This window comes from Kogia breviceps, chromosome 19 (genome assembly GCF_026419965.1).
Source record: "Kogia breviceps isolate mKogBre1 chromosome 19, mKogBre1 haplotype 1, whole genome shotgun sequence".
NCBI lineage: Eukaryota > Metazoa > Chordata > Mammalia > Artiodactyla > Physeteridae > Kogia > Kogia breviceps.
In genome coordinates, this window is record NC_081328.1 from 35,299,697 (window position 1) to 35,325,559 (window position 25,863).

Here is a 25,863-nt window from a genome sequence, read left to right on the forward strand (position 1 = left end):
CCTCAGCTTCATCCTGTGATCTCTTCCTACCCCTCTCTCTGAATGGCACCATGCAGTTGCCCAAGCCAGGAAATTGAACATCCTGCTAACTTTTCCCACCCACTCTGCCCCCATCTCATCCGTTTTACCATCCCATCTTCTTACTTTGTCCGGAATCTGTTGCATTCTCTCTATCCTTACTGCCACCATCTTAGTTCTGGCTCTCATCATTTCTACTTTGGATTGCTACAACTGACTTAAAATTAAGTCTGGGTTGCCACTGATTTTCCTATAACAAAGTTTTGATATTATTACTCCCTGACTTAAACCTCCCTTGGTTCTTCTTTGTAAGACTCAATAATGCTATGGAAATCACCTAAGGAACTTCCTAAAAACACAGATCACTGATTCCATCCCAGACCTGATGAATAACAAACATAGCTGATACTTATTTATGTGCCAGGCATTGCACTAAATGCTTTGTTATATATTTTCTGGCTTAATTCTCACAACGACTTCATGAGGAGGTATTACTCTTTCTCAACTGTGGAAAATGGAACACAAAGAGATTAAGGAATTTGTCTTAAGTTACTGGACCATACGTAGTGGAAGTGAGCTATGGAACCAGGTAAACTAATTCCAGAGTCCAAGTTCTTAATTGTAAGGCCTTCCCCAGTCAGAAGCTCTACATGTGATTCCAAAAGGCAAGCTCCATTAGCGTAGAACGGATTGTTTTATGTTTAATATGGAACGCTCGGCGCCCAACTCAGCGCGTAGCACGCAACAGACGGTCAGTGAGCAGCGGCGGACCTTCACTTGCAAGCTGGGGTGGCGGTGGGAGCAGTCGCATGAAATCGAGAGGGTCCGAGGCGTCCACCTGGGTGGGGAGCGCTGAGCCGCAAACAGTTTTGCGGTTCCTGTCTGGAGCACGAGGCGGGGCCACCGGGCCCCTGGCAGTGGGGGAGATCAGCCCCGCGGCCGGAAGTCTTCACGTAGTTTCCGGCGCGCGGAGATGACGTACAGCCTGCGCATCCGCGTGGGGGTGCTGGTGGAGGATCCCGGGACGAGGAGACCCGGGGTCCCGGCAGCGGGGCGGCCCGCGGGCCACGGTGGGGATGCACCGCCGCGGAGTGGGAGCCGGCGCTATTGCCAAGAAGAAGCTTGCGGAGGTGAGGGGAAGGAGGCGGGCCCTACAGTCACTCCAGACCTGCGAGAGACAGAAGCTCTCCGCGCAGAGCTCTGTACCTTCAAATCGCCTCCCAGCAGAATCTGACGCGGGTTTCACGGTCCCGGGGAATTGAGTTTCTCCAGCTTCCGGTGGACTGGAATGTCAGCATCCCTAGATCCATCAGCCCTTTTCCCCACTTCCCCCAGTTTGACTACAGACGAGTCGACTATTCTATTGCCTCACCCCCTCTTCCTAAGAAAAACCGTTGCGAGACCCTCTTAATACTTCTGCGGAGGCAGTACAAGTGGGAGCCCCCAGCACCCACTCTCTCATCTCATCCTTGTCTATTTGTCTGACAGGCCAAGTATAAGGAGCGAGGGACTGTCTTGGCTGAGGACCAGCTGGCCCAGGTGAGTGGGATGGAGGGCTCCAGGCAGCAAGGGAGATCCGACAAGGCTGGGCAGGACACCTTTGATATAAACCAGATTGTTTGGATCGAACTAAGAATAGGGCATTTGGCAAATCCCAATTTCTGGGCAGCTCAGATCATTTAGGTGACTTGCTGATAACAATGAAAGCTGACGTCTTTGAGTGATTACCTACTTGTACCGTTTCAAGCACACGTCCATTTTCTTTAAATACACTGTCTTCCTCCTAACAATCCTATCAGGAAGGAACTCTGTTCTTTGCAGCTTAGAATTGAGGGCACTGAGGTGTTAAGTGCTTTATCCAAGGTTACATGGGTAGTAAGTGGTAGAGTTGTTTGATTTAGGTCTTTTGGGTTTTTACTTGAAATGCCTAAGAATAACATGAAAATATTGCCTAACCTGTGGCACCCACCACCATCACATCTAGGTGCATAGCAGAAGTGTGTGTCAGTGATGGGGGTGTGGCTCCTGCAGTTTCCTTCTCTAACACTTCCCTTTTCTGTACATGCCCTGTTGTTTACTCAGTTATTTTGCCTGGTGAAGAAGAGAAGGAGGCAGTGAGGCAGGGAAATGGGCCCTTGAACTGAGGAAAATAAGTAGACACAGGGTGTGCTCTTCAAAAGCTAAGGGGAGGGCCTTCCCTGGTGGCGCAGTGGTTGGGAGTCCGCCTGCCGATGCAGGGGACGCAGGTTCGTGCCCCGGTCCAGGAAGATCCCACATGCCGCGGAGTGGCTGGGCCCGTGAGCCATGGCCGCTGAGCCTGCGCGTCCGGAGCCTGCGCTCCGCAGCGGGAGAGGCCACAACAGTGAGAGGCCCGCGTACTACAAAAAAAAAAAAAAAAAAAAAAGCTAAGGGGAGATAACATGCAGGAATCAACTGGAAATGGTGATTATAATAATGTGTAAATTTCTAATACGTTGGAAATGAGGAGATGCTGGGCCAGGAGCATTTATTCCCATTTATTCTTGGTGGGTTGAAGGTAGGTTGTTAATTAGGGAAAGAGAAGGAGTAATGCAAATGGGAAGTCAGAATATCCCCAAACCAAAAGTATTTAGCTTTAGAATGTACTCTGGTAGAGCCACATCCCTTCCTCAGAGATTCTTTATCTATGGTTATCCCCAAGGAGGTCCTTGACTCAAAGATTGAAACAACACACCTAATTCATGCCAGGCTTCCTTTCTCTCCTATTTAGCCTTTCTGTCAGTGGCTGAATATTTCCCACCGTGTGAATGCTGCAAAATTATTAGGTGTATCTTCAATTAATTAATTTCCTTCGATTTAAAAAATTTTTATTCTATATTTGAGTATAGTTGATTTACAATGTTTTGTTAGTTTCAGGTGTACAGCACAGTGATTCGGTTATACATATACATGTCTATTCTTTTTCAGATTCTTTTTCCATATAGGTTATTGCAGAATATTGGGTAGAGTTCCCTGTGCTATGCAATAGATCCTTGTTGATTGCACCTTCAGTTTAATAACATTTCTTTCTTCTGGGAAAAAGAAAAGCACTTACAGAAAGCGAAATATAATTAATGCTGTTGTATGTTATATAATGAGAGTTGTTAAGAGAGTAAACCCTAAGATTCTCCGCACAAGGAAAAAAAAATTTTCTATTTCTTTAATTTTGTATTTTGTGATGAAGGAAGTTCGCTGAACTTAACTGTGATTCATCCTGCAGATGTCGAAGCAGCTGGACATGTTCAAGACCAACCTGGAAGAATTTGCCAGCAAGCACAAGCAGGAGATCCGGAAGAATCCTGAGTTCCGGGTGCAGTTCCAGGACATGTGCGCCACCATTGGGGTGGATCCTCTGGCCTGTAAGGAGTTGTCTGTAGGGGTCCAGTGTTCTTCTAGGGTTGCTAAGGGGCAAAGCTCACCTAGTTGTTGTCACTACTGTTGGGGCGTCTTCTATAAGGGCCTATAGGGAGATCCAGAGGATGTTGTCTTCAGGGAGTCCCTAGCAGGATGGCTGAGTATCCAGTTTGATGGGAAAGATGGAGAGGTTGGAGTGCAGGCTGAGTAGCCAGTGTACATGATCTTCCCTGGAATGCTCTGCTGTGGAATTTTTTATGACTATTTTTCCCTTTGTTAAAAAAAAAGTTTTGATAAAAGTAGCATGTATTCAGGCAGTCAGTCGACAAAGGAGAAAAAAGAAAACAAGAAAGTGGAAGTCTTCTGACCCTGCCCGTAATTGCAGAGATAAAGTACTGCTAACAGTTTAAGGTATATCTTTCTAGACACCATCATATTTATAAACTATTTTTGAAAAATATATGGGATTATGCTGTAATTATTACTCTGTAACTTGCATTTTTTACTCAATAAAATATCTTCAATGGATTTTTGAATGCCAGGTCTGCATATTCTTTTTCTTAGCCTATCTAGACCATATGTCCCATTATATTTCACTGCATGCTTTGGGAAAGGAAACTCACTTTTATAGTATCCTGAGCCAGAGTTAGCAGCCAAATAGATTGCCCACCTTTAGAACTGTCTGAACCTGCTGTTTAGTAGGAATTACCAAGAGTCAGGTTGTGATCAGGATCCTGAGTTGTAAGTGGAGCAGAAGGGCGTAAGGCTGGGCAGAGAAGGCTTCCCATAGAATAGATGTATTTTTTTAAGTATATGGGCTGCCGAAGCAAGCACTAGAATAGATGTTTTAATCTAGCTTTGAAAGAAAAGATATAACTATTGAATAACCTAGCTTTTGTTTTTCTGTCTTTTAGCTGGAAAAGGATTTTGGTCTGAGATGCTAGGCGTGGGAGACTTCTATTACGAGCTGGGTGTCCAGATTATCGAAGTGTGCCTGGCCCTGAAACACCGGAATGGAGGTGAGGGTGGCTGGGTCCTGTGGACTCGGCTTTGGGCTTCTCTAAGAGGGAAAAAATCTTGAAAGATCATCTTTCCTATCCTGCAGTCTGCAGACCAGTAAGGTCTTGAGAAGCTGTTAGGTCCTGAGAAGTATCTTAGTGCTTCATGATGTTGAATCCATGACCGGTCTCCATGGCCAAGGGTAAACCTGAATGGTTATTTCTATTCTCCAAAGGTCTTTGGCCAGGAAGGCTTAGCTCCTAGTTGTTACAGAACATATAGGCAGGTAGGAAATAGGCCTTTTTCCCTGATAGATGATGTGTCTGGGTTATGATTTTCTCATTAGTAACTATAGGCCTGCCCTGCTTCTCCAAGGTGTGGTGATGCCAACGGAGTCTGTGTGCTCCCCAGAATGTTACCTTTAAAACGATCATCCAGTGGTATCATCTTAATAAGCACACTGAATGGCCTGTGTTGAAGTTAAGAAATAAAACTTAAACCTAGTTAGAAATCATTGGCTATAGACACAGCCTTGGTGTCAAGAGAGCATTTACAGTTTTTCAGAGATGCTGCCTTTTTTAAAAAAAAGTCATAAAGGTAATCCTTCAACTGCTTTCTGTCTCCCTCTCCAATAGGTCTGATAACTCTGGAGGAACTACATCAACAGGTGTTAAAAGGAAGGGGCAAATTCGCCCAGGATGTCAGCCAGTAGGTTTTGCCTTCCAACCCCTTGGAGTATAGAAAGGTCTTTAAAAAAGGTGGAAATCTTTTCTCCTTACCACTCGTTTGACTAGGCTAGTTTAGGAATCTTTTTTTTTTTTTTTTTTATGGGCCCAGCCGCTCTGCGGCATGTGGGATCTTCCCGGACCGGGGCACGAACCCGCGTCCCCTTCATCGGCAGGCGGACTCGCAACCACTGCGCCACCAGGGAAGCCCAGGAATCATTTTTATTCCTCTTCATGATCAGAAGAAATGTTATTTTAGAAATCTGAAAATAGAGATATAAAAAAACAACCCATTATTTCTCAACTGAGATATTACAACTGTTAAAAGTTTTGGTAGATTTCCTTCTAAGCGTTTTCTTCATGCATAAAAATAATGTGGGTGTGTGTATACACTTTTTTTTTTTCTTCTTTTTAAACATACTTGGGGTTGTATATACTGTTGACATTATTTGTGGTCAAGGAGACTAGAGCAAGCACTGAGAAAGGCTGGGGAAAGGAGTTGGGCTCAGAAGATGGGGTATAAATTGACCTGGCTCACTAGCCTTTGTGTGACTCCAATTTGAGAAAAGGTAAAAAAGACTCTCAGTATGTGGGCTGGATATGCGGTCTACACATTATCTTGTGGGTTTTCTTTAATTTCAGTGAGTTGTCAACTAAGAAATCAGAAAATCTGGCACTACTGCGCCTGAATTTCCAAATGGCAGTAGTCAGCTGGGTTGCCCCTTTCAAATGGATAAGCATTCTCAATTTTGTCATAGTTTACACTACTCCCTATTGTCTCTTAAGTTCAGATCACTTATTCACATTTCCTGATGGGCTCCTGGAAGCATATTTTTTACCTCTGTCTGGAGTTGGAATGGTTTGCTAAGTGGAGAGCCTGACTCCTATACCATCTCCCTGGAATGTCCAAGCACCATTTGGTGCACTTTGACCCTGCCTTTTTACTGATGCAGTTAAATGTTATGCAGCCTTTTGAGTCTTCAGTCAGGGTATCCTGCCCAGGGCAGAGCTGAAACTGCATTGTTGCTAGGTCTGGTCTGCCAAGGGTCTTTAAGCAGCTCTTCCTCACCTCAGAGACGACCTGATCAGGGCCATCAAGAAACTAAAGGCACTGGGCACTGGCTTCGGCATCATCCCTGTGGGCGGCACTTACCTCATTCAGTCTGTTCCAGCTGAGCTTAATATGGATCACACTGTGGTGCTGCAGCTGGCAGAGGTACTGGTGGGCCTTCTGAGAGAGGGAGGGAGGGAGGGAGGGAGGGAGGGAGTGTGTGTGTGTGTGTGTGTGTGTGTGTGTGTGTGTGTGTGTGTGTGTGTGTGTGTGTGTGTGTGTGTACACGCATGTGCATGTAGGGGCAGTCTGGGAGGGGATTTTCTGATCTCCCCTCCATCACTTAGGTCTTTTGCTGAAACTGTCTAATGGATGCACTACTCAGACCTGTGCTTATTTAGCAGACGTTTATTGAGCAGCTACAGTGCAAAGCACTGGGCCAGGCTGTAGGAGCATATAAAGATGGGTACCATATAGTTCCTGCTCTCAAGGAGCTTACAGTCTAGTGTAGACAGACATGCAGACAACTAACTGAATTTCCTTGGTAGACAGATTTTTTGATGTCTTCATAAAACTACTTTATGGATTCTTTGAAAAAATGTTTAATCTTGTTTGCCATCCTCCTGTTCCTCAGCCATGCCTTAAGCTATATCATCTTCCTCGAAATCCTTATCATGTATTTAGGGAAGACATGTTCAGTTTTCTCAATTCTGTAATGTAGAACAGAACTAAATGAGGGAGGGGGCTTTTCTGGATTGGGGGATGGTTAGAGTGAGGAAGGATAAGGGCTGAATACTTAAATATTTTAGATTATGAAGTTTATGATGATCACCATTCCTTCCTATCAGTTAATCATTCTGAATCTTTCCTTGTCATACTTTAGAGTTCTCTGATAAAGTCTACATTAATATTTTAGTACCAGGGACTCGACTCTACTTTTTAAGACTGAACCCCTCAACCTACCTCTGTCATCCTGAAAGTCACTTCTCTCTTGCTCTCTGCTGGGACCTCTAAACATTCTTCTGTGCTCTCTTAGGCTTCACCCAGGGGCAGTTCCCCCTCCTGCCTGGGTAAATTAATTGTCCCTGGGCAGATGCTGGATTCTAAGGGAAAGCACACTCTTAACTGACGCAGTCCCCATTCCTCCTTCCTTCAGAAAAATGGCTATGTGACTGTCAGTGACATCAAAGCCAGTCTTAAATGGGAGACGGAGCGAGCGCGGCAAGTGCTGGTATGTGACTTTTGGAATGGCCTAGAAAAGATGGGCCCCAGATGGGAGGAGGTGGGTAGACAGGTACCACTCAGGCAAGAGCTTTGGCCTCTCTCTCTGCTGACTTCTTGCCTGGAAGGCTGCTGCTGCCACACCAGAAGTAACCCCAGCATTTCTCTGAAGATGGCACTGAGAGGTAGAACTCACAAAGGCAGGCTTCCAGCCCTGGCACATGGGTGCAGCCAGGCTGCCACTGCCACTGGGGAGTCACCAACGCCTCTCTCTGCTGACCTGTAAAGCCTGGTCAGATGGTTAATGTGGCTTGTACTGGAAGTAACACTGTTAGTACAGAGTGAAGGGAATTATTAGCTACTGATAACTACGTTGCTATAATTACTATTATAGTGCATATTACATATAGTTTTATATATACACGTTTCACGGTACTAATGAAAGACTGATGCTGTGAAGAGGGAGTAGCATGAACACGTAGGAACCCTGGCTTTCGATACCTTTCTCCTTACCCAGGCAGTTGAACTATGGACTTAACTTCATCTGTGAAGTGGGGATAACGTGAACATTTGATGATATTGGGTAGAACCAACCCATCTGGAGCACAATTCCAGCTGTAGGAACTAGGAGTCCATTCTAATACTAATATGGTTTTTCCACTAACTTTTCCAAAAAGGTTTCCCCCTAGCTGTCTGTTACTTCATAAGTTAACTGAAAGGTACTTATCTCCATTTTGTTTTAGGGAATGGAGTTAGTGATTTGCTCAAAGCCATATAGCAAATATTTCTGTAGCCCTTCCTTCCACAACATCCCACTTTGTCGTTATCCTCTTTCCCAGCAGCACAGATTAAGCAACTTGGTGGCATTTCTCACACCTCAGGCAAAGCTCTAGGCTAAACAAATCATTCTAATTTAGCTGTGTAAATATGTGAAGGCACTCTTGTAGTTTTAGTTTGAAAACCCCACTGAGGCCAAGATAGGTTTGAGGATTATCTACCCTACATTATGTAAACTCCCCTTTCTTAATTGACTTTTCCTTTTTCTGCCAGGAACACCTGCTGAAGGAAGGGCTGGCTTGGCTGGACCTACAGGCCCCAGGGGAGGCCCACTACTGGCTGCCAGCTCTCTTCACTGATCTCTACTCCCAGGAGATTACAGCTGAGGAGGCCAGAGAAGCCCTCCCCTGACTGGGAATGTGGAAGCGGGCACAGCAGCAGGCAGGGAGAAGAGGGAGGAGCTGGTGGTGAATAAAACCTCGACAACTTTGTTTTGAAAAAGAACCAAAAAACCAAAAAAATTCCATTTTTTTTCTTCCCCCAGTATTCTTAACCCCATTACTCTTTTTTAAAGTGCCTTCACATTGCATCTTTATTGGAGAAAACCTTTTTTATCCGCTAAGGATAACCTGAGTAACATAGGTAACAGTGAACATGTATAAACTGACTTGCACAGGTCATCTACAAGTTCATGGTAGAGCTGGGCCTAGAATGAAGGCCATCTGTCTCCTGGCTAGACAGTCTAGTTTCTGTCGCCCTGAGACATAAATTATAGCCTCTGTTAATTCAAACCCCTTCCTCTTAAAATGTTCCTTATCTCAAACGAGCAGACCCTAACGGACCAGTAAATAGTCACTCTTTCAGTCTCTTCCAGCTTCCTTTGTAGAGGTTCCAGGTTATGGCAGCAGACTCAGCTATGAGTATGAAGGAAATAGAGGTCAATGTTAAATTGTGGTTAGAGAAAAGAAAATTTAATCTGAGGGTAATTAACCAATAGTGGATGCAGTATTTCTCAAATTCCTTACTACCTTTTCCTTCTATAGTGATCACCAGGTCATCCCTCTAACCTTAGGGGTGGGAAAGGGAATCATTTATTGAACACCTACCAGACACCCAGTTTTATATACACCTTGTATAGTCCTCACAACCTTAAAAGTTAAATAGGTGTCCTTAACTTTGGCAGGTGAGGAATCGAATTGACCAGAGGCCACCACCTTAAGCAGAGCCAAAGCTAGAGCCTAGGCCCGCTAGCCCCGCTGAGCCCACGCTTCCCTGTACGCAACTTTGCGTGGCACAGGTCAGCAGGACATTTTGTGTATAATTTCTTCCTACACACATGGTCAGCCAAGAGGCAAAGCCTCTGTACCAGAAAGCAAGAGCCTTCTATAGCAAGTAGAGAAGGTGGTGATGAGCTGGGAGGCCAGCATTAAGCCCTGTCTTCATGGTCTGAATTCTTAAGGTGTAGTTTGGTATCAGAAAACTGAAAGCCCAATGGTTTGGACTATCCATGTGAAGACACCTTTCCCTTAGCAAGGGGATATGTAGTCTGAGCCCATCTCTTATCTCTGCCTGTCCTTGAGGACAAGCTCACTTCCTGAACAGGTATTTCTTTCGAAGCAGCCGAGGCTAAGATGGCATTCCTCTCCTTGACTGCCAAAGTTACAGCCTCAAAAAAATGACCCTATTTCTTAATGATGGGAACTTTTGCCACCAGTAGTCCTGCTTCCACCCACACCACATAACCCAAGTTTTTGGCTTCCACTGAGCACTATCTTTATCCCTGACAGTTTCAGGCCTAGGTGAGAGGTGTGGCTGTCAAAATGATCCCCTTCTTCCTTTTACACAAACCCTCCCACACCCGTAGGCGCTTCCTCCTTCTGCCAAAACAAACTTTATTGCACCAAAAAGAAAAAAAAAAAAAAAAAACTTCATTTATGTACAGTCAGATATAAAGACATCTTTTTGACTCCTGTGCATATATTTCCTCAACTCAAGATTAGGACGTAAAAGTCAGGCTAGTACGCCAGACATGCTCTGCCCATGGCAGGGCCAAGGAGAGGATTGTCACTTGAAAGTGGGAACACTTAAATGTATGACAGGTAACACTGGACCAACAGACCAAGGGCATTCTTCCAAGCCCTGTACTAGCTCTGGGAATGGAAGAGGGAAATTGGAAGCAGGGCCCCTTCTTGAGTCTCCTTGTGAAGAGACCCAGCCTTCAGGTATCAAAGCTACACTTCTGTCCCCCAAGCCCACTTCCTGTCCAGTTCCTTTGCTTCCTGCCGTCCCAAGTAGGACATTCTCCTTTGTGCCCAACCCCCTTCCCAACTTCCCCAGGAAGTCTCATGACCCACAAGGCAGAAGCCTCTCTAGCAGCGGGCAGAGCAGGTACAGGTTATCCTCTCCCTTACACGTGGCTGGATACTGATTGAGGCCTTGTGTCATGTGGATCACCAGTACCCCACTGGGAGACCTATCAGTAAGAATCTGGAAAGTACAGGAGAACACATCAAAAAGGGGAAGGATGGGTTCCCTTGATGCCCAGTGTCACAGGGCACCTAAAGCACATTTTTCTGAGCCAACCAGATAAAGGATCACTGCAGCTAAATAGAGAAGCGACACAGCCAGGCAAATACCCATCAGAGTCAGTGACAAAGAGCAGTTGGGGGGGAGGGGGGAGAGAAGGGGAGGAGTCTTCAGAGTCCCAGCCCCAATCCCCTCTGCCATTGGCTACGCTTGCTCCCCACAACTCCCTGGGCTTTGAAGTGAGGAAGGGGACTACAGGCTGAGGTGAAAACACACAAGGACAGCCAAACAAAATACAATAGGACTAGCATCAGCCTCCCCCCTGTACCCCACCCCCAGGAGTAATACCCTCATTGTGACTAGTTATTTATGAAAAATCTGTAAGAGACTGTTCTATGTAGTGGCTCTAATCCCATACACACAACAGCTGTCTGCATTGGGAACTTTTCAGATCGGTGACTGCGGGAACAAAGGGCATTTTCAGCTTCTTATGGTGCCTGTGCAGGCTTTACCAAGACCTTGGTTCAGGCCCAGTCACATTTACCTTGTCTTAAATCTAGAATGGGTGAGGGAATGGGGGGCAGAGGAGAAAGGTGCTCAGGTGCTAGGTAAAGCTTACTCATCAGCAGCCTAGACTCCACCACTGTTCCTTCTCTTTGGTCTGTCTAGAACAGTGACTATAAATTAGGAAAAACAAAATTATGCTGGCCTGTGGGAAATAATGGGGGTAAAGAGGCAGGGAGGAAAAGGGCATTGGGAAGCCCTGCTTCAAAACTGAAGACAGACAGACAGACAACCACCCAGACTGCTTAAGTGTCACAGACAGCCCCCCACCCCAAGCTCCCTTCCAGATATTCCCATAAATCATTTGGGCACACTCCCTCTAGGAATTGCAATTTGTGTCTCCACCTGTCCCTAAGGAGCTGGCCCTGTGGAGAGGTGTGTTGGTTGTTTTGTTTTTGCCAGAGGCCCTCGCCCTAGGTGCTCCTGCATAGGTACCTTGGCCCCTGATATGGGATGAACACAGCCCCAGATGCTCGAGAGCCAAGGAGGTCAGATCGGGAACAGCCTCCCCACTTCCACACCCTGGGATCCAAGCTTGCTTGGTTCTTGCCATCTTGCGGGATGATGTCACATTTGGAAGGAGATACACAAGTGCCTCTCCATCCCTGGGGTGGGGGGAAGGGACTTTGCTGGGACTCTCGAGTGGGGGGAGGGGAGAGGGGAGCAGGGTCTAAACCCTCAGGCTCCCGTGCAGGTCTGTCTCTGTCCCAGACGAGCTGCTATCAGAGTCCATTTCGGCGTTCTCATTATGGAGCCTCTCCAGCACTTTCTGACGAATCAGTCCCAGGCGCATCAAGAGGGACTGGTAGTCAAAGTGGCCCCGCTTCTCTCCAAAAGGGTCCTGTGGGGGAAAGGAGACAAGCGGGAAGGAAGATTCAAGTCTGGGTGGCTCACCCTAGACAGAGCAGCTTTAGGCCCACGTAAAACACACGCTCAACTTCTGAGCATGGGGACAGAAGGGGGCATAGCACAGAGAGTTCCCAACAGCAGACAAGATCATCTTTGTTTAGGAATATTGTGGCACGTTCACCACCCCAGATAGGTCTGGCTTGGGCCAACATTAAAATGTGTTTGCATTTCCCCAAAGCAAGCCACTGTGCAGAAGGGGGACACAGTAATGGCGAGATAGATAGGGAAGAGAAATTCAAGACCAGCACTGTAATCATTAAGTGTGCTGGTGTTTTCAATTAACCTCATACAAACTATATAAGGGGAAAATTATCCTTCATTCCCTATACTCAAAAAGGGTAATTTGCTTTTCTAAGATCACAGGCAGGTCTAGAATGAAGGAGTTCTGACTCTGGATAAGCACCTGCCCTCCTCCCCACGGACCAGTCATCACATTCCTGTCCAGGTTTCTGGGCATCACTCCAGTCCTTGTCATTCGAGATCAAAGATAACCAAACATTACTTGGAAAGGGGTTAACTGTCCTTAAAGTCTCAAAAATAACTACGGGTGGAGTGGAGGGTATAAAAAAAAGAAATTTAAAACGCTAAATAAGGATTATGGCAGCAAAGTAGCTTGCCCAGGGTTCAAACAAGTGGAGACCTCTTTCCTTGGCAGTTACAAAAAAGTCCACGATTTTCCCTCTCACATAATGTCTGCTTCTCCCAGCTAAACTCTTTCCACACTTCTGCCCACACATTACCCTCATGATCAAGGGCCAGTGGATGTAAGTCAGTCTCTTGTGACTACAGCCCATACTTTTCACATTTGAGGGTTATGTTCCCCCAAAACTGAACTCCACACCTACTCTGGAGCTGTCAATTTCCCAAATCTTCCTCCTTTCATCACTGGCTCCATTTCCACCCATTCTCTTCCTCCCCAGATGCTGCTTCTCCCTGCCCTTCCCTCGTCATGAGTTGTTTTTCCTTCACAGACTGAATATTAGAAATGCTGCTAGATACCAGCAATGATAATTCCTGATAGGGAACAAGCTATAGTATGCATCATCCTCAAAATACTCTCAAAAAAGTTTCAGGAAACAAGTCAGCCTTGAGCTGGCCCTGCCCTTTGAGTTTAAATGCAGCACGCAGGAGGGAAGTCCTTGAAGGGAGGATGGGAAAGCTACCATCTCTGAGCAGCACCTGAGGAAACAAAACAGTTACTCCCACTGCTGGTGGTGCTGGGTGGGTGGGAACATAGACCAAAAAGAACTGGAAAGAACCTGAAGAGGCCTTAGCCACTTATCCAAGTCACCACTTTTCTAAGCAAGTGAATGATCCAAGAGACACAGGACTGGCCCTTCAGGACAGGAAGATTCTCAACCAGTTGCTTATATTTGATCCTATTTACAATTCGGTTTAATAAGAACCTCTTTTTTAATTTTTATTATTTTTTTGTGTGTTTGATACGCGGGCCTCTCACTGTTGTGGCCTCTCCTGTTGCGGAGCACCGGCTCCGAACGCGCAGGCTCAGTGGCCATGCGTCACGGGCCTAGCTGCTCCGCGGCATGTGGGATCTTCCCGGACCGGGGCACGAGCCCGTGTCCCCTGCATTGGCAGGCGGACTCTCAACCACTGCGCCACCAGGGAAGCCCAGAACCTCTTTTTTTAAGCAAGCCTAAATTCTGCATTTTTATTGGAAGCAGAAGCACATTTCCCCAGTAGAGGCAGAGAATGAACAACTGATTACCATCCTTGTATTAGATTCTTTCAACAATAATTGCACACCCAATGTTTTCCTAAGCATTCCTTCTCTTAGCACCCCCCTGAGCTAGGGATGGAATTCTAACAGATGACTCTCATAATCCCTAAATTCTGAGAGGGCTGGATGTTCTTGGTTTGAAAAGACTACTGACCAAGAAGGGAAGGAGTTCCAGGCTAGAAAGCAGGATGATTCAGATTCTACTCTTGAGTACCTACTTTATGCCAGGAACCTAGAACCAACTCCATATGACTTCAGTCTCTCTCTGGGCCTCAGCTACTCAATGCACCAGGTTCCTTTTGGCTCTGAACTCTATGAGAGATGTGGATGTCACGCTTGTGAGGGGGGTTTACATGGTCTGTTGTAAGGCCTCTGGAGTCAGCAGCAGGGGCTCTGTTACCTGCATAGTCTGGCCTTGAAGGTGCAGACGATCTTTGCAGGCCACCTCATAGAAGTCATAATACTCCAGGAAGGACTTCTCCATCACCCCTCTGGAAAACAAGCAGAGAAGCTTCACTTAGGAACAAGAGGGGAAGGCGCCACCGCTTCACCATCTAACCTTAATGCCAAATTCAGCAGCTAGAGTTCCCAAGACCAGATGTGGTTTCCTACAAAGATCTTTCAATGGAAAATGCAAAAAGAAACAGCTGACTGTCCATGGTTGATTTCCCTTAAACCCTAAGGATTATAAAATGAGAGACTGTCAACACTGATCATCTGAACTCCAACTTCAACTCATGACTTGCTCAATCTCATTCGTTTTCCATAGGCCATCCCTAATCCCAAACCTTACTCAAAATTCTCCTAGATACACCTGAAACATTGTAATCAACTATACATCAATTAAAAAAAAAGAAAAAAAACCCGTTGCCCCATTTCCTAGAAAAGTTTGTTTCATTAACTCTTTGCTCATCTAGTTTTTAACACCTCGAAATAAACTTGAACCCTAAGAAATGGGTTTATTATGAAGTACTCTACACCTCATTTGGCTGTGTAACAGTTAAGTGTCTTTAGTCAAACAGGGGTTCTCTGAAGGCATGGACTTTGTCTTTCCCATCAGGGTTGGCACTCTCCAAGAACCAAAAAGCTCTCTGAACTTCCTTTTGGGTAACCCCTCGGTCACTTGCTCTTTAAAAGCATGAACCACATCTTTCCTTTTTCTCTATCTTTCTCTGGTGCCCAACACTGGACTTTGCCCCAAAGGTTCTCAAATGTACAAACAAGCTAAATATCCAAAAGGAATACCAAGTACCAAGTGGGCTCTCTTTACACATACCGTAGGGGTTCAGGGCAGGGACACTTTCCTTCCATCATGTCACAGACCGCCACTCTGATGGTCTCATGCCGAATACATTCATTGTAATTTTTGCTGTCTCCTGGATGTCTCTCCTATAATGTGACAGACACCACAGTATCCAAGTACAAAATTTAGGTAAAAAGAAAAGCCAATGGGAAGAGATTTTAGGATTAGTATGGGGTACGTGACCCAAGCAAATGAACTAAGAGGATACCTTTCCCACTATATGGCAGACCCATGAAGAGCAACTAAGTCCTTGAGACCACTCACCCCGTCCCCCTGCCACACATACCAGTACCCATCCTCTGTTATGGGTCATTTGACCTATAAGCAGCAAACCACATCCATCAAATTTCCCTAAGCCTGAAATGAAAGGCCTTGCAGGAAGGACTAAGTGGGAAATAACCATGTATAAGAATAATGGAGGGACAAAAAGGTATAAATGATGCTAGGAGTCTTAGCCTGAAAAACCTATAGATAACGGGATGCTTCCTGGTTAACTCCTTTACACATCTGCGGATTTCACCATCATTGAATTCAACTATTGTCTATCAGAAGTAGAACCTGAAGTTTTCAAAAGAAAAAACTCCGAACCTGGTCTGGAGAGCTGATAGGAACATGTGGGCATGAACAGACGGGAGCATGGCTTTCCACCCTTTGTAACTCTTCCCTTGTTCCCCCGCTCCCCCCCCCCCCACCCCCGCAACTCTAGTCAATCAGAGCTTTGGCTCTGATCAAAACATGTAACGGACAGGAAATACACACGTCTTCAGCCTACCACCACGGTTCCCAATGTGCACCACAGCGAAATCACAAGGGCACTGTGGGATACTGTCAACTTTTTGAGGAAAACCACAGTATTCAACACCTGTGAAACTCCATGCAAACTACTACCTTGAGATAGGTAGTTCAGTTTTTTTGTTTTTTCCTTTTCTTCTTTCCTTGTGGCACGTGGGCCTCTCACTGTTGTGGCCTCTCCCGTTGCTGAGCACAGGCTCCGGACGCGCAGGCTCAGCGGCCATGGCTCACGGGCCCAGCCACTCCGCGGCATGTGGGATCCCCCCAGACCGGGGCATGAACCCGCGTCCCCTGCATCGGCAGGCGGACTCTCAACCACTGCGCCACCAGGGAAGCCCTGATTCCAAGATTTTAAAAATTGTGTGGCACTGAACAGGTGTAAACATCCTATTAAGTCAGTGTAGTCATCTGAGAAGGAAGTAAATTGTTTGGACCTAACTACTTAACAAATGGAACAGTGTGGTATTTCTTTCTGCCTGGGGAACTGTGAAAAAAACTACCAAGAAAAGGGGGTTCTGTGAACCAAGAATGTTTGGTAGTTTTAAGAATAAAAGTCCCATCTGTTGAATTTCCAAACAAGACGTAAAAATCAGCTCCTTGGTTAGCCAATGAGGTCCGTTTCCATTTCCACCTACTCCTGAAATCACATTCACTATTTGTTTGAAAGGATGGCTTAGGGGATAATTTTTGTTCATTCTTAAAGGGTATTTCCCTTTGTTTAGGACTACAGAAGAATTACCAATATTAGTGTTACCTCTAATAGTTTCAAAACGAATTAAGCCGTTTTAATCATTTAAACTGAATTATTATATCTTTTGATACTATCACTGGAACTCTTCTCCTGTGCTCATGAGTAATCTGGAAGGGGCTTTGAAACAATGGAAGACTTTGGGCTCCTGGGACTACATCCTGATCTGTGTGTCCTTGTGAAAGTTAACTAACCTCTCCGAGTCACCATTACCTCAGCTGAAAATGGGGATAACATTTATCTTGCAGAGTTAGTATGAGGATTAAATGAGAAGTTACATATAGAAGCTTGGCAGTGGCTGGCATGTAGTACACCCTTGGAAAATATGAGTTTTCTCCACCTTCGATTTGGTAGCACAGACTAAAATATTCTTGCCCAAGCCAATGACTGTTCCTGTGGCTCCGCAGGTAACAGTACTTCATAACTCCAAAAGAAAGTCTGGCTCAGCAGTCGTCACTAGGGAGCACCTTAAAGGGATACTGGGGAATGGAGGCACACAGAAGAACACACTGGCTCCAAGAGCCCCCAAAACAGACGCAGAATCAATTTCTAAATGACTCCATTGACTTCCACATGGTAGATTAATCCAAGTCAAATGGAAATAACTTGACAATGTTATTGTAATTTAATAGGGAAAAAATTCATTATTAAGGCACACACATGCCAGTTCCTTTTTTTCTCCTACAGCGATGAGTTTAATACATGGGGCTGAGCCAGGTCAAAAACAAAACGAAAACCCTCAAGCAGATCTTTCAGATCTCTTAAAACCCAATATTCTACACCCCAAAGCTGGGCCCACCTGGCCTTACCTGCTCAAAGCCAGGTTCATTGTGATAGGGGTTCTCAGTCATCAGGGACTGGATGGAGATGAGCACGGAAGAGATGCTCTGGGCTGGGCTCCAGGCAGGGCCAGTCCACGTACTGCAAAACACATCAGAGGGAAGGGAAGAGGGTGAGGCAGAGAGAGAGGGGAAAGGCCATACAGAAAGACCAGTGTATGAGTACCCCGGGGCCTGCCAGCACCATCATAAGTGACTCACTTTCTCTTTCACTATTAATACTCTGGAATTTCCCAGCCTCCATCTCACCCTCATTCACCAGAAATCACTCAACTGCCTAATCCTCTTATCAAGTGTCACAAAAGAGGGCAAAGCAAGCAAAGTAACTTTGAAGGGATTTTCTTTGGGCTAGGAGAGAAACAGTAGCCAGGGAAGGTTCCCTTCATCAAAATGAAAGAAATAACGTAAGAAAACAGCTCCAAAGGCAGTCTAAATGTTAACCTCTATGGATCTTAAAGAGCTTATTTATTTATGGGTGGTGATGGAGTCAGAGAGGAGAGAGAAGTTGAGCACAGAGGCAGAGAAGGGACTGAAGCTCCCTGGTTAGAGGCCATGTGGTGGGGTTGATGATCCGGGATCCAGCTCTCTATCAAACCCCCAAAGAGTGTCAAATCCTCTGAAAACTATAGAACTCTGCCAAAGGACAGAAAGGGAATAAGGGGCACTTCTAGAGGGTGGAGGGTTTGAAAATAATACATGAACAACATCTTCAACAGAGAAACACCAAAATTGCTCCTCTCTTTCATATGCCTGATGGAATGTTGGGAGAAGGAGGGAAGCTTGGACATTAAGGACATTTATTTTTAACTCAATTAACTGAAGAGATGGCACCTGAGCTGGAAGCTGAACACAACCTGAACCAGGACTGGCTTGTTCAAGTTAACTCGCCACTTCCCTTTCCCTGCTGGCCTTGAGAGAGGCCAGTAAGTGATGTGGAACAGTAACTTCCTCAGAGCTCGCTCTTCAGTGCCTCTCAACCTCTCTTCTCAGCTTTGGTCCCCCAGGAACCCTAGACCTTGTGCTCTCCGAAGTGTCTAGTATTCGGGGATTGAAGTCAACAGGGTAAACTCGTTCAATTTCTTTTGTAAGTCAGCCCAATATTTTTTTCTAGGTAGGGAGGAAAGGAATGCAGCTGTTAAAGTGAATAGTCAACTAAGTACGCACGGGAATTTTCTACTCTGATTCTTGACAGCAAATTTTCAAATTCAGAATAGCTTCTCCTTTTCCACCCAATACTTCTGCCACTTTTACCCCACCATCTTACTTCCCCTGTTTCTACCATGAACTGATGTTTGCTCAAAATAGTTTTATATTGGCCTAATGAAGGAAAACCTAATACAGAAACACTTTCAAGAACAACTTTCATACAGAAACAACAACTGAGTTTCCTTACCACTGTGGTTTATATACACCACTATCCTTCCAGCACAGACAATCCTATACCCTAACGAGATAAAGGACTTCTTTAAGGACAACTTCCTTCAAAGGACTTTCTCACTGCCACAATCACAGAACACATTCTTGGATCTGAGAGAACTGGGCAGAGGAAGAAGTTTGTTTCAGCTGCCTTTTCCCTACACAAACCTAAAACTATATTGGATTGGACAGGAAGAAAGAAAGCAGTATCACCAGTCTGGGCAACTTTCTTAACTTCAACTTTTACTTGTTCTATGCCCCAGGGAAATTCAGACCACACTAAAAAGACCAATCCAGAATATGCTAGAAGATATTTCCATTCTGAATTTTTAACCCCCGAAGGAGATTAAAAGGGGATGGATGAGAACTACATGAAGCAAAATCTTGGTAGCACCCAGAAACAAAAATGTACTTGAAACATCTGTGTTTCATATCTGATGTGACTTCCAACCTCAAACATTTTTCATTCAGTTGCTAAAATATAATCATCATCATCACCACCACTGCCTCCAAAGCCACTCACGAGAGACTCAGAAATAAGACATTCACAGCCTTGAACGGCACATGATCTGCAGCCTTTCTCAACCTGCTCAGGGGAGAATTAAGCCCTGATGCCCTAAGGGAGTGGTTCTCCAACAGTCTGCACCAGAATCACCTGGAGAGCCTGTAAGACACAAGACTGCTGGCCCTATCCCCAGAGTTCTTGACATAAGTCGTCTAGGGAGGGGGCCCAGACTCTACATGGCCATAAACTCCCAGATGCTGCCGCCGCGTGGGGTGAACCGCTTCACTAAGCCATCCATTGTACGTCATGAATTAACTTCTTTTTCTGCATCTAGAATGACAGTAATCAAGTACCATCTGGGGGAGAATTGAGGAAACAGTCACTCCCATCTTTTTCTGTGTCCTGTGATTCAGATGAGAAACCCTGGTTGATGAAGGCTGGCCTAGAGTAATATTTGCTAACAACCAACTTGGCCACTTAGAAGTCTCCTCTTACCCTAGAATACTCAAGCAGACTTTCCCATTGCGGTAGAAGTTGGGGTTAAACCTCACTGTGTTATTGCCCGTTGTCATCAGTTTGACCCGAGGTGGGTGGATGGGATAGTCGGGCGGACACCGAAACACGAACAGGAAGAAACCCCCTTCATAAGGAGTGTCAAATGGGCCTGTGATCAATGCATGAATCTGCAAAATAAAACCCCATCTCAAAATTGTGAGGTGATGTCCCATCCCAAACCCTCCTGACTTCCACTTGCTACCCACGCCAGAAGCAGGACCTTCATCTGAATCCATAGTCCATATCCTCACCATGAAAAATGAATAGCCTGTGCTCACTCACACTAATAAATATTTTTGGAATTTTAAGAAACCCCATTACACTGTAGTGGCATCTTACTCAGGGGTTACATTCTAAAGTTAGAGCCCAAGGTGAAAATTGAATCTAGCCAAAATCACCCTTGAGTGTCCCTTAAAACTCCCTTAAAGCATGTTTTTTGTTCGGACTTCCCTGATCAGTATTTTATGTAACAAATGGATAGAATACCAACGTGCAAAACATAATATACATCTGTAAAATATTGTCCTAGCATGTTTAATTTTAAGAAATCAATACATATTTTTACTGAGTACGTAGGTTTGGATTTGCCTAGGTTAAACATGCATACCATGCAACTCCACCCTCCATTTATGTGGCACAAAGGGGAGGAGATGAATGGAAAAGAAGAAAGGGATTGGAGGCCACAGCACCAGTGCCAATCACAGGGCAGAGCTGAGGGTTGTGATGGAGGCCTACGGTATCTGTCTCCTCCACAGAGGATCAAACCTACTGTGGAGGATGTGGCTCAGGCAGCATCCAGCTGTGTGAAAGATACAAAGAAAAATGGGGAAACTCGGGGTCCACTCGGAGCCATAGACTATCCCCAGAACTTTCCCCAACACTGTAGGTTAATAATAATATTAAAAAATCAGCAGCACTTGAAACAAAATGCTAAATTCTCTTCCTCCAGCTATGATTTATTGAACAAGACTCCCCTTCTTGAAGGGAAGAAAACCTAACTGACTCAGTTATATTTCTTCATCTACAAAGGCTCCTAGGCACTTAAGTCTGCTCAGAATTTAAACAGCAAGAGGAAAAAGGACCTGCAATCCAATGCCTCTGTCTATAGCCCCCACCTTGCCCTGGTGGCATCCTATGTTATCTTTTAGCCTTCAGTCATTTGGAATAGCAAGCTCAAATGGTATCAACATGACATCAATTCTGGGACCCCAGGGACTAGCATATTAACACTAATACTTGACTAAGAACAAGATGTCCCCGGAAAAACATTTCCAACCACATAAAAAGAAAAATATCAATTTAAAGGGAAACCTATTCAAAACAAAACAGACACACAAATAATACCAAATCTGAATTTTTACTATAAGAAATTTGACACTACAAGGAGCTTTCATTTAAACAACACTAGATTTAGGTAATCTGATTTCTTCCCGATATCAGTTTAAGTAAAAATTCACTTCTCAGGGTAGAGCAATCAGTGACAGAGAAGTCTAGGTATCTATGCCAGAGGAATTTAAGCTTTCTCTGTGTCTGTGTGTGGACAAGAGAGGAACGGTCTTTGGGGTGGAAAGGATATTCAAAAGCAATCAGTAAGGACAAGAGCCTAAACAAGGCCCTGTAACTACAAACACTGCTCACTCAAGCTTGTCCCATCCCCAACCTTCTTGGCATCTGACTTACAGCACCACACTTAAAGGTCAAGAGTGGCAGGCTGGGGGAAAAGTTGGCTAGTACAATAGGGTGACCATATAATTTATCATCCAAACTGGAGCATTTTTGAGAGGTAAAGAGTGCTCTATTAATAATTAAGCTTGGACAACAGGCATAAACTGGGCTTTCCCAACCCAACCAGGACCTTTTGGCACCCCAAAACAGATACCTGTTCAAGGCTCCGCTCCACCTCACTGTGTGACCTTGGGCAAGCCACTTACTCTCTTGGGGTTTTGATTTACTCATCTATGTAATCAGAGATGTGAGCTGGATAATCTCTTTTAGGCTCTTTCAACTTTACGGGCCCAATTTCCCAATAACCCCCAAACCCCACCAAGGTACATACCTTAGTCATGTCAACAGTATCAGGTACAACGAACATTCCTGGAGGAGGCTCCTTATAAATGGACATGATATCCCTGTATAACACCAAGAGGAAGTGGGGGAGGGAGTGAGGGAGAGGAGAAAAAAGGGGAATCCCTTGAGCAGGACAGCTGTTATCACCTCAGTAAGGCCAGGGTTCGAGAAAGTGGTGCTTGGTACCACAAATGTTTGCACCGTCTTGTTGGCTGAGAAATCTCAGCTGAGTATTTGTCAGGCAGGCAGAGAGCAAATTATTATCAAAGGGGCATTGTTCCCTCAGGGGGAGGGAAGGGAGAGGGGGAAAAAAAATCAGAGATCCCAATGATATCCGATGTCACCCTGGAAAAGCCACATCCCACTTACTCTCACTTCCTCCCACATGGCACTTCATTCACTCCCCACCTCCGAGATTCCCAGGTACTACGGCTGAATGCTAAATGAAGATTTCTCAGTAACTGGGAAGGCATAATCAACTCCACTAAAAAACTAATTCCATAAACCACACAGTGGACCGTTGTTAGCACGGGGATTATATGAAGCAAGTGAGCTAGCAGGGAGCAATAATGGCCTTCTTGCCCAGGAGACTAATAGTGTACAGACCTCTTCAGGTTGGGATGGGGACCCTCTGAAATTGCTGAGAATCTCACAGGTGGAGGATGACATGAAGTCATTACTATAGAAGATGAAAGGACTTCTAGGTCATAGCTCATCAACTAGAATGGATCAGTTGTGAGCAAGGGCCTATAGGTGGGAAATCTAGGGACTTGCTACGGTACAGAGGAACATTAAAAAGTGCAAACAAGCGACAGAGTGGAGGAAAAGAAGTCTAGGAAGAACTCAGAGGTATGTTAGGATTGGAAGACTGAAATAGCTGAAGGAGTACAAGAGTTGAGGAGTGCTGAGTTTCTTAAGTTAGAGGTGGCAACCCTGATGGAGTTGACAAACTGTGTCAGGCACTGGGCCAGGTACTTTACACACAGTGTGCCGTTTAATTTTTAGTACAACCTTGAAAGTAGGTAGAAACATCTGAAAGAACTTGGAATGTGGGGAATGTGATTACCTAGATGAGGATGACTGTGATGGGGGCATGGGGAGAGAGAGTCTGGCTATCAGCAAACAGGTTTCAGGATTAACAGCAGCTAAAAAGCATTCCCTTTTCCTATGTGATAGGTACTATGCTAAGCAATTTCACAAAAACATTATCTATTAAATGATCTGATCTGAGATCAGTCACCCAAGAAATAAGCACAGAAGGGACTTGGGCCTTTGTTCCTATATTTCAATTGGGTACATTTGCTTCAGAAAGTAAATCACATGACTCAGAGGAAAGAATACAGAAAAGAAAGTCTTGAGTGGGATATTACAAGCCAATGTGAGACTGGGTGGGGGGGCGGCGGGTGGATGGAAGCTTGAGTTCCTGGAACAGGTGTGAGAGTAGAGAGCATTGGGGTTCTGGAAAAGTGGTTCAAGAGAAGGCTGCGGGCATGCGTGGGAAGCGACCTAGACTTGGGGAGGGGACTCTGTGGAGGGGGTTGAGGAGGCCGGGAATAAAGCCAGGATGGCCTGACGTCTCAGGCCGGGCAAAGCAAGCTGTGTGTGTGTCTTACAAACGGGGCTCGGGAGGAGACGACGCAGGGGACCGCTGGGTGGGGCCTCCAGGCTGCATCTAACAAGGCTGGGGTGGAGAAGGGGGGAGAGGGGCGGTGCGGAGGGCGGGAGGGGGTGTTACTGAAGCGCCGAAGGGTCGGGTTTCGGGCGGGAGGTCCGGAGGTGTGGGGGAGGGTGTCCGGACTGGAGACCGAGGGCTCAAGGGAGGTTACCGAGGGGCGGGGTCGGACCTGGATACGCGAGGAGGGGCTTGGTGCGTGTGGGGCTGGGGGCGGGGGGAAAGGGGACTTGGATCCCGATGCTCCGGGCTGGCAAGATGTGGGCTTGGGAACTGGGCCGCCGCGAGGGCAGCGGGGGTGGTAGTGGGACAGGGTGGGGGCGGCGGGGAAGGTCGAGCCCCGGAGCTCGGGGCTGGGGGAGGAAAAACCCCGGCTCACCGCTTGATCCGGAGTAGACACTGCGGCGCGGTTCGCTCGCCGTCCCAGTCGGAGCTGAGTGTGGGGTCCCAGTGGCTAAGCAGCGCGGCCCCGTGGGCAGCGGCCGAGGGCGGGAGCCCGGGCAGCGGAGCCAGGCCGCTCCCTGGCCCCCCGGCCCCGCCCGCTGCCGCCGCCGCCGCCCACACATCCGGCAGGAAAGGCGGCCCGAACCCGCCGCCGCCGCTAACGCCAACAACACCGGCGACGCCGCTCGCCCCGGGGCCCGCCGCCCCGGCGCCTGCCGTCGCCGCCTCCTCAGTCGGACTCTCCGCCATCGCTCCTTCGCTTCCGGGACTGCTCGGCAGCACGTCCGCCGACCAGAGCGGCCGCTGCTCCCTCCCGCTCTCCGCACCACCGAGAGCCGGGCCAGAGTGTCCCCACCCTCCGCTTCCCCGGCCTGGGCGGTGTTGGCTCCGCCCACCCCCGCCCCGACCAGCGAGAGGCGCTCTGCAAGAGCGTCCACCCACAGTCCTCCAGGGCGGGCGGGGGTCGGAGCTCGCCGGCCAAGCGAGGGTACTGGGCCTGCGCGGGTCCCGCGCTTTGCGGGAGGAAGTTCTGAGGCGGGTCCGGACTCGTAGGTGCTGTTGAGGACCCAATTCCAAGGAATATTTTAGTTTCAAGCGTTGAAAGGGGAGGAGAGGAGGACCATTTACCACATCTAGGAAAGCGACCCTCAGACGTGCCCAAGGGGTAGGACTGGGGATCCAGCTTTCTTGTGGGGAGGTGCTGAGTAGAGGAGTTGACTCGCTTAGGGCCCTTCCTGTCTGAAAGTCTCGGTGATTTATCCTTCCTGCACCCTCACCCACGGAGGGCAGGCTGCCATTGCCCCCTGCCTGCAACAGGACCAAGAGGAAGGAAGGAAGGAATCAGGAACTACAAGTGAAAAACTACCTCGTTTTAGAGTTTATTCAATATATATTTATGAAGGGCCTGCTAAATGCCAGGCACTTTTGCTAGCCGTTGCCATAGGGATAATAAACCTAGAGAAGCTTGGTAAAAAGAAGAAAATCAGACCTCCTGACTCCAAGCTCAACGTTTCTTTCCACAAGGCCTTGAATACGCAGGAATCAAGGGGCTGTGAGTTTAAATCCTGGGAGGATTCCTCAGGATTTTACTGAGATTAAGCTGAAAAAATACAAGCCATCAAAAAAAAAAGCTTTCCCTTTTCTCCCTATCAAGAGTACAGAATCATAATTTAACACTCCCAGCAAGACCTTGGGCAGCACTCAGTAACCAAACATACTGATACTTATGTAGCAAAGCACATGAATATTCATATTAATTTGGGTACACTTATGAATATTCATACTAAATCAGACGAATAGCCTCACTTGATTTTTAAACTTTTAAAATTTCTTTAATGTATCTATTTATTTTTATTTTTGGCTGCATTGGGTCTTCGCCGCTGCTCGCGGGCTTTGTCTAGTCGCAAGGAGCGGGGGCACTCTTCGTTGCGGTGCACGGGCTTCTCATTGCGGTGGCTTCTCTTGTTGCCGAGTGCAGGCTGTAGGCGCACGGGCTTCAGCAGTTGTGGCACAAGGGCTCAGTAGTTGTGGCACGTGGGTTCTAGAGCGCAGCCTCAGTAGTTGTGGCCCACGGGCTTAGTTGCTCTGCAGCATGTGGGATCTTCCTGGAACAGGGCTCGAGC

General features: G+C 46.5%; 2 protein-coding genes across 2 annotated transcripts; one reads left to right on the forward strand and one right to left on the reverse strand.

The window, feature by feature from the left end:
• The first annotated feature begins 974 nt into the window (after positions 1-974).
• On the forward strand, positions 975-8,689 carry SNF8 (SNF8 subunit of ESCRT-II). The gene is made up of 8 exons (XM_059047129.2): positions 975-1,148; positions 1,507-1,557; positions 3,257-3,395; positions 4,305-4,409; positions 5,025-5,097; positions 6,189-6,330; positions 7,322-7,396; positions 8,437-8,689. The coding sequence occupies exons 1-8, from the start codon at positions 1,095-1,097 to the stop codon at positions 8,572-8,574; spliced, it is 777 nt and encodes a 258-aa protein (XP_058903112.1). The 5' UTR covers positions 975-1,094; the 3' UTR covers positions 8,575-8,689.
• On the reverse strand, positions 6,559-24,633 carry UBE2Z (ubiquitin conjugating enzyme E2 Z). The gene is made up of 7 exons (XM_059047105.2): positions 24,177-24,633; positions 22,115-22,187; positions 19,999-20,186; positions 17,553-17,664; positions 15,177-15,289; positions 14,301-14,391; positions 6,559-12,094 (listed from the first exon to the last, which is right to left on the reverse strand). The coding sequence occupies exons 1-7, from the start codon at positions 24,488-24,490 to the stop codon at positions 11,924-11,926; spliced, it is 1,062 nt and encodes a 353-aa protein (XP_058903088.1). The 5' UTR covers positions 24,491-24,633; the 3' UTR covers positions 6,559-11,923.
• Between the last annotated feature and the right edge of the window lie 1,230 nt (positions 24,634-25,863).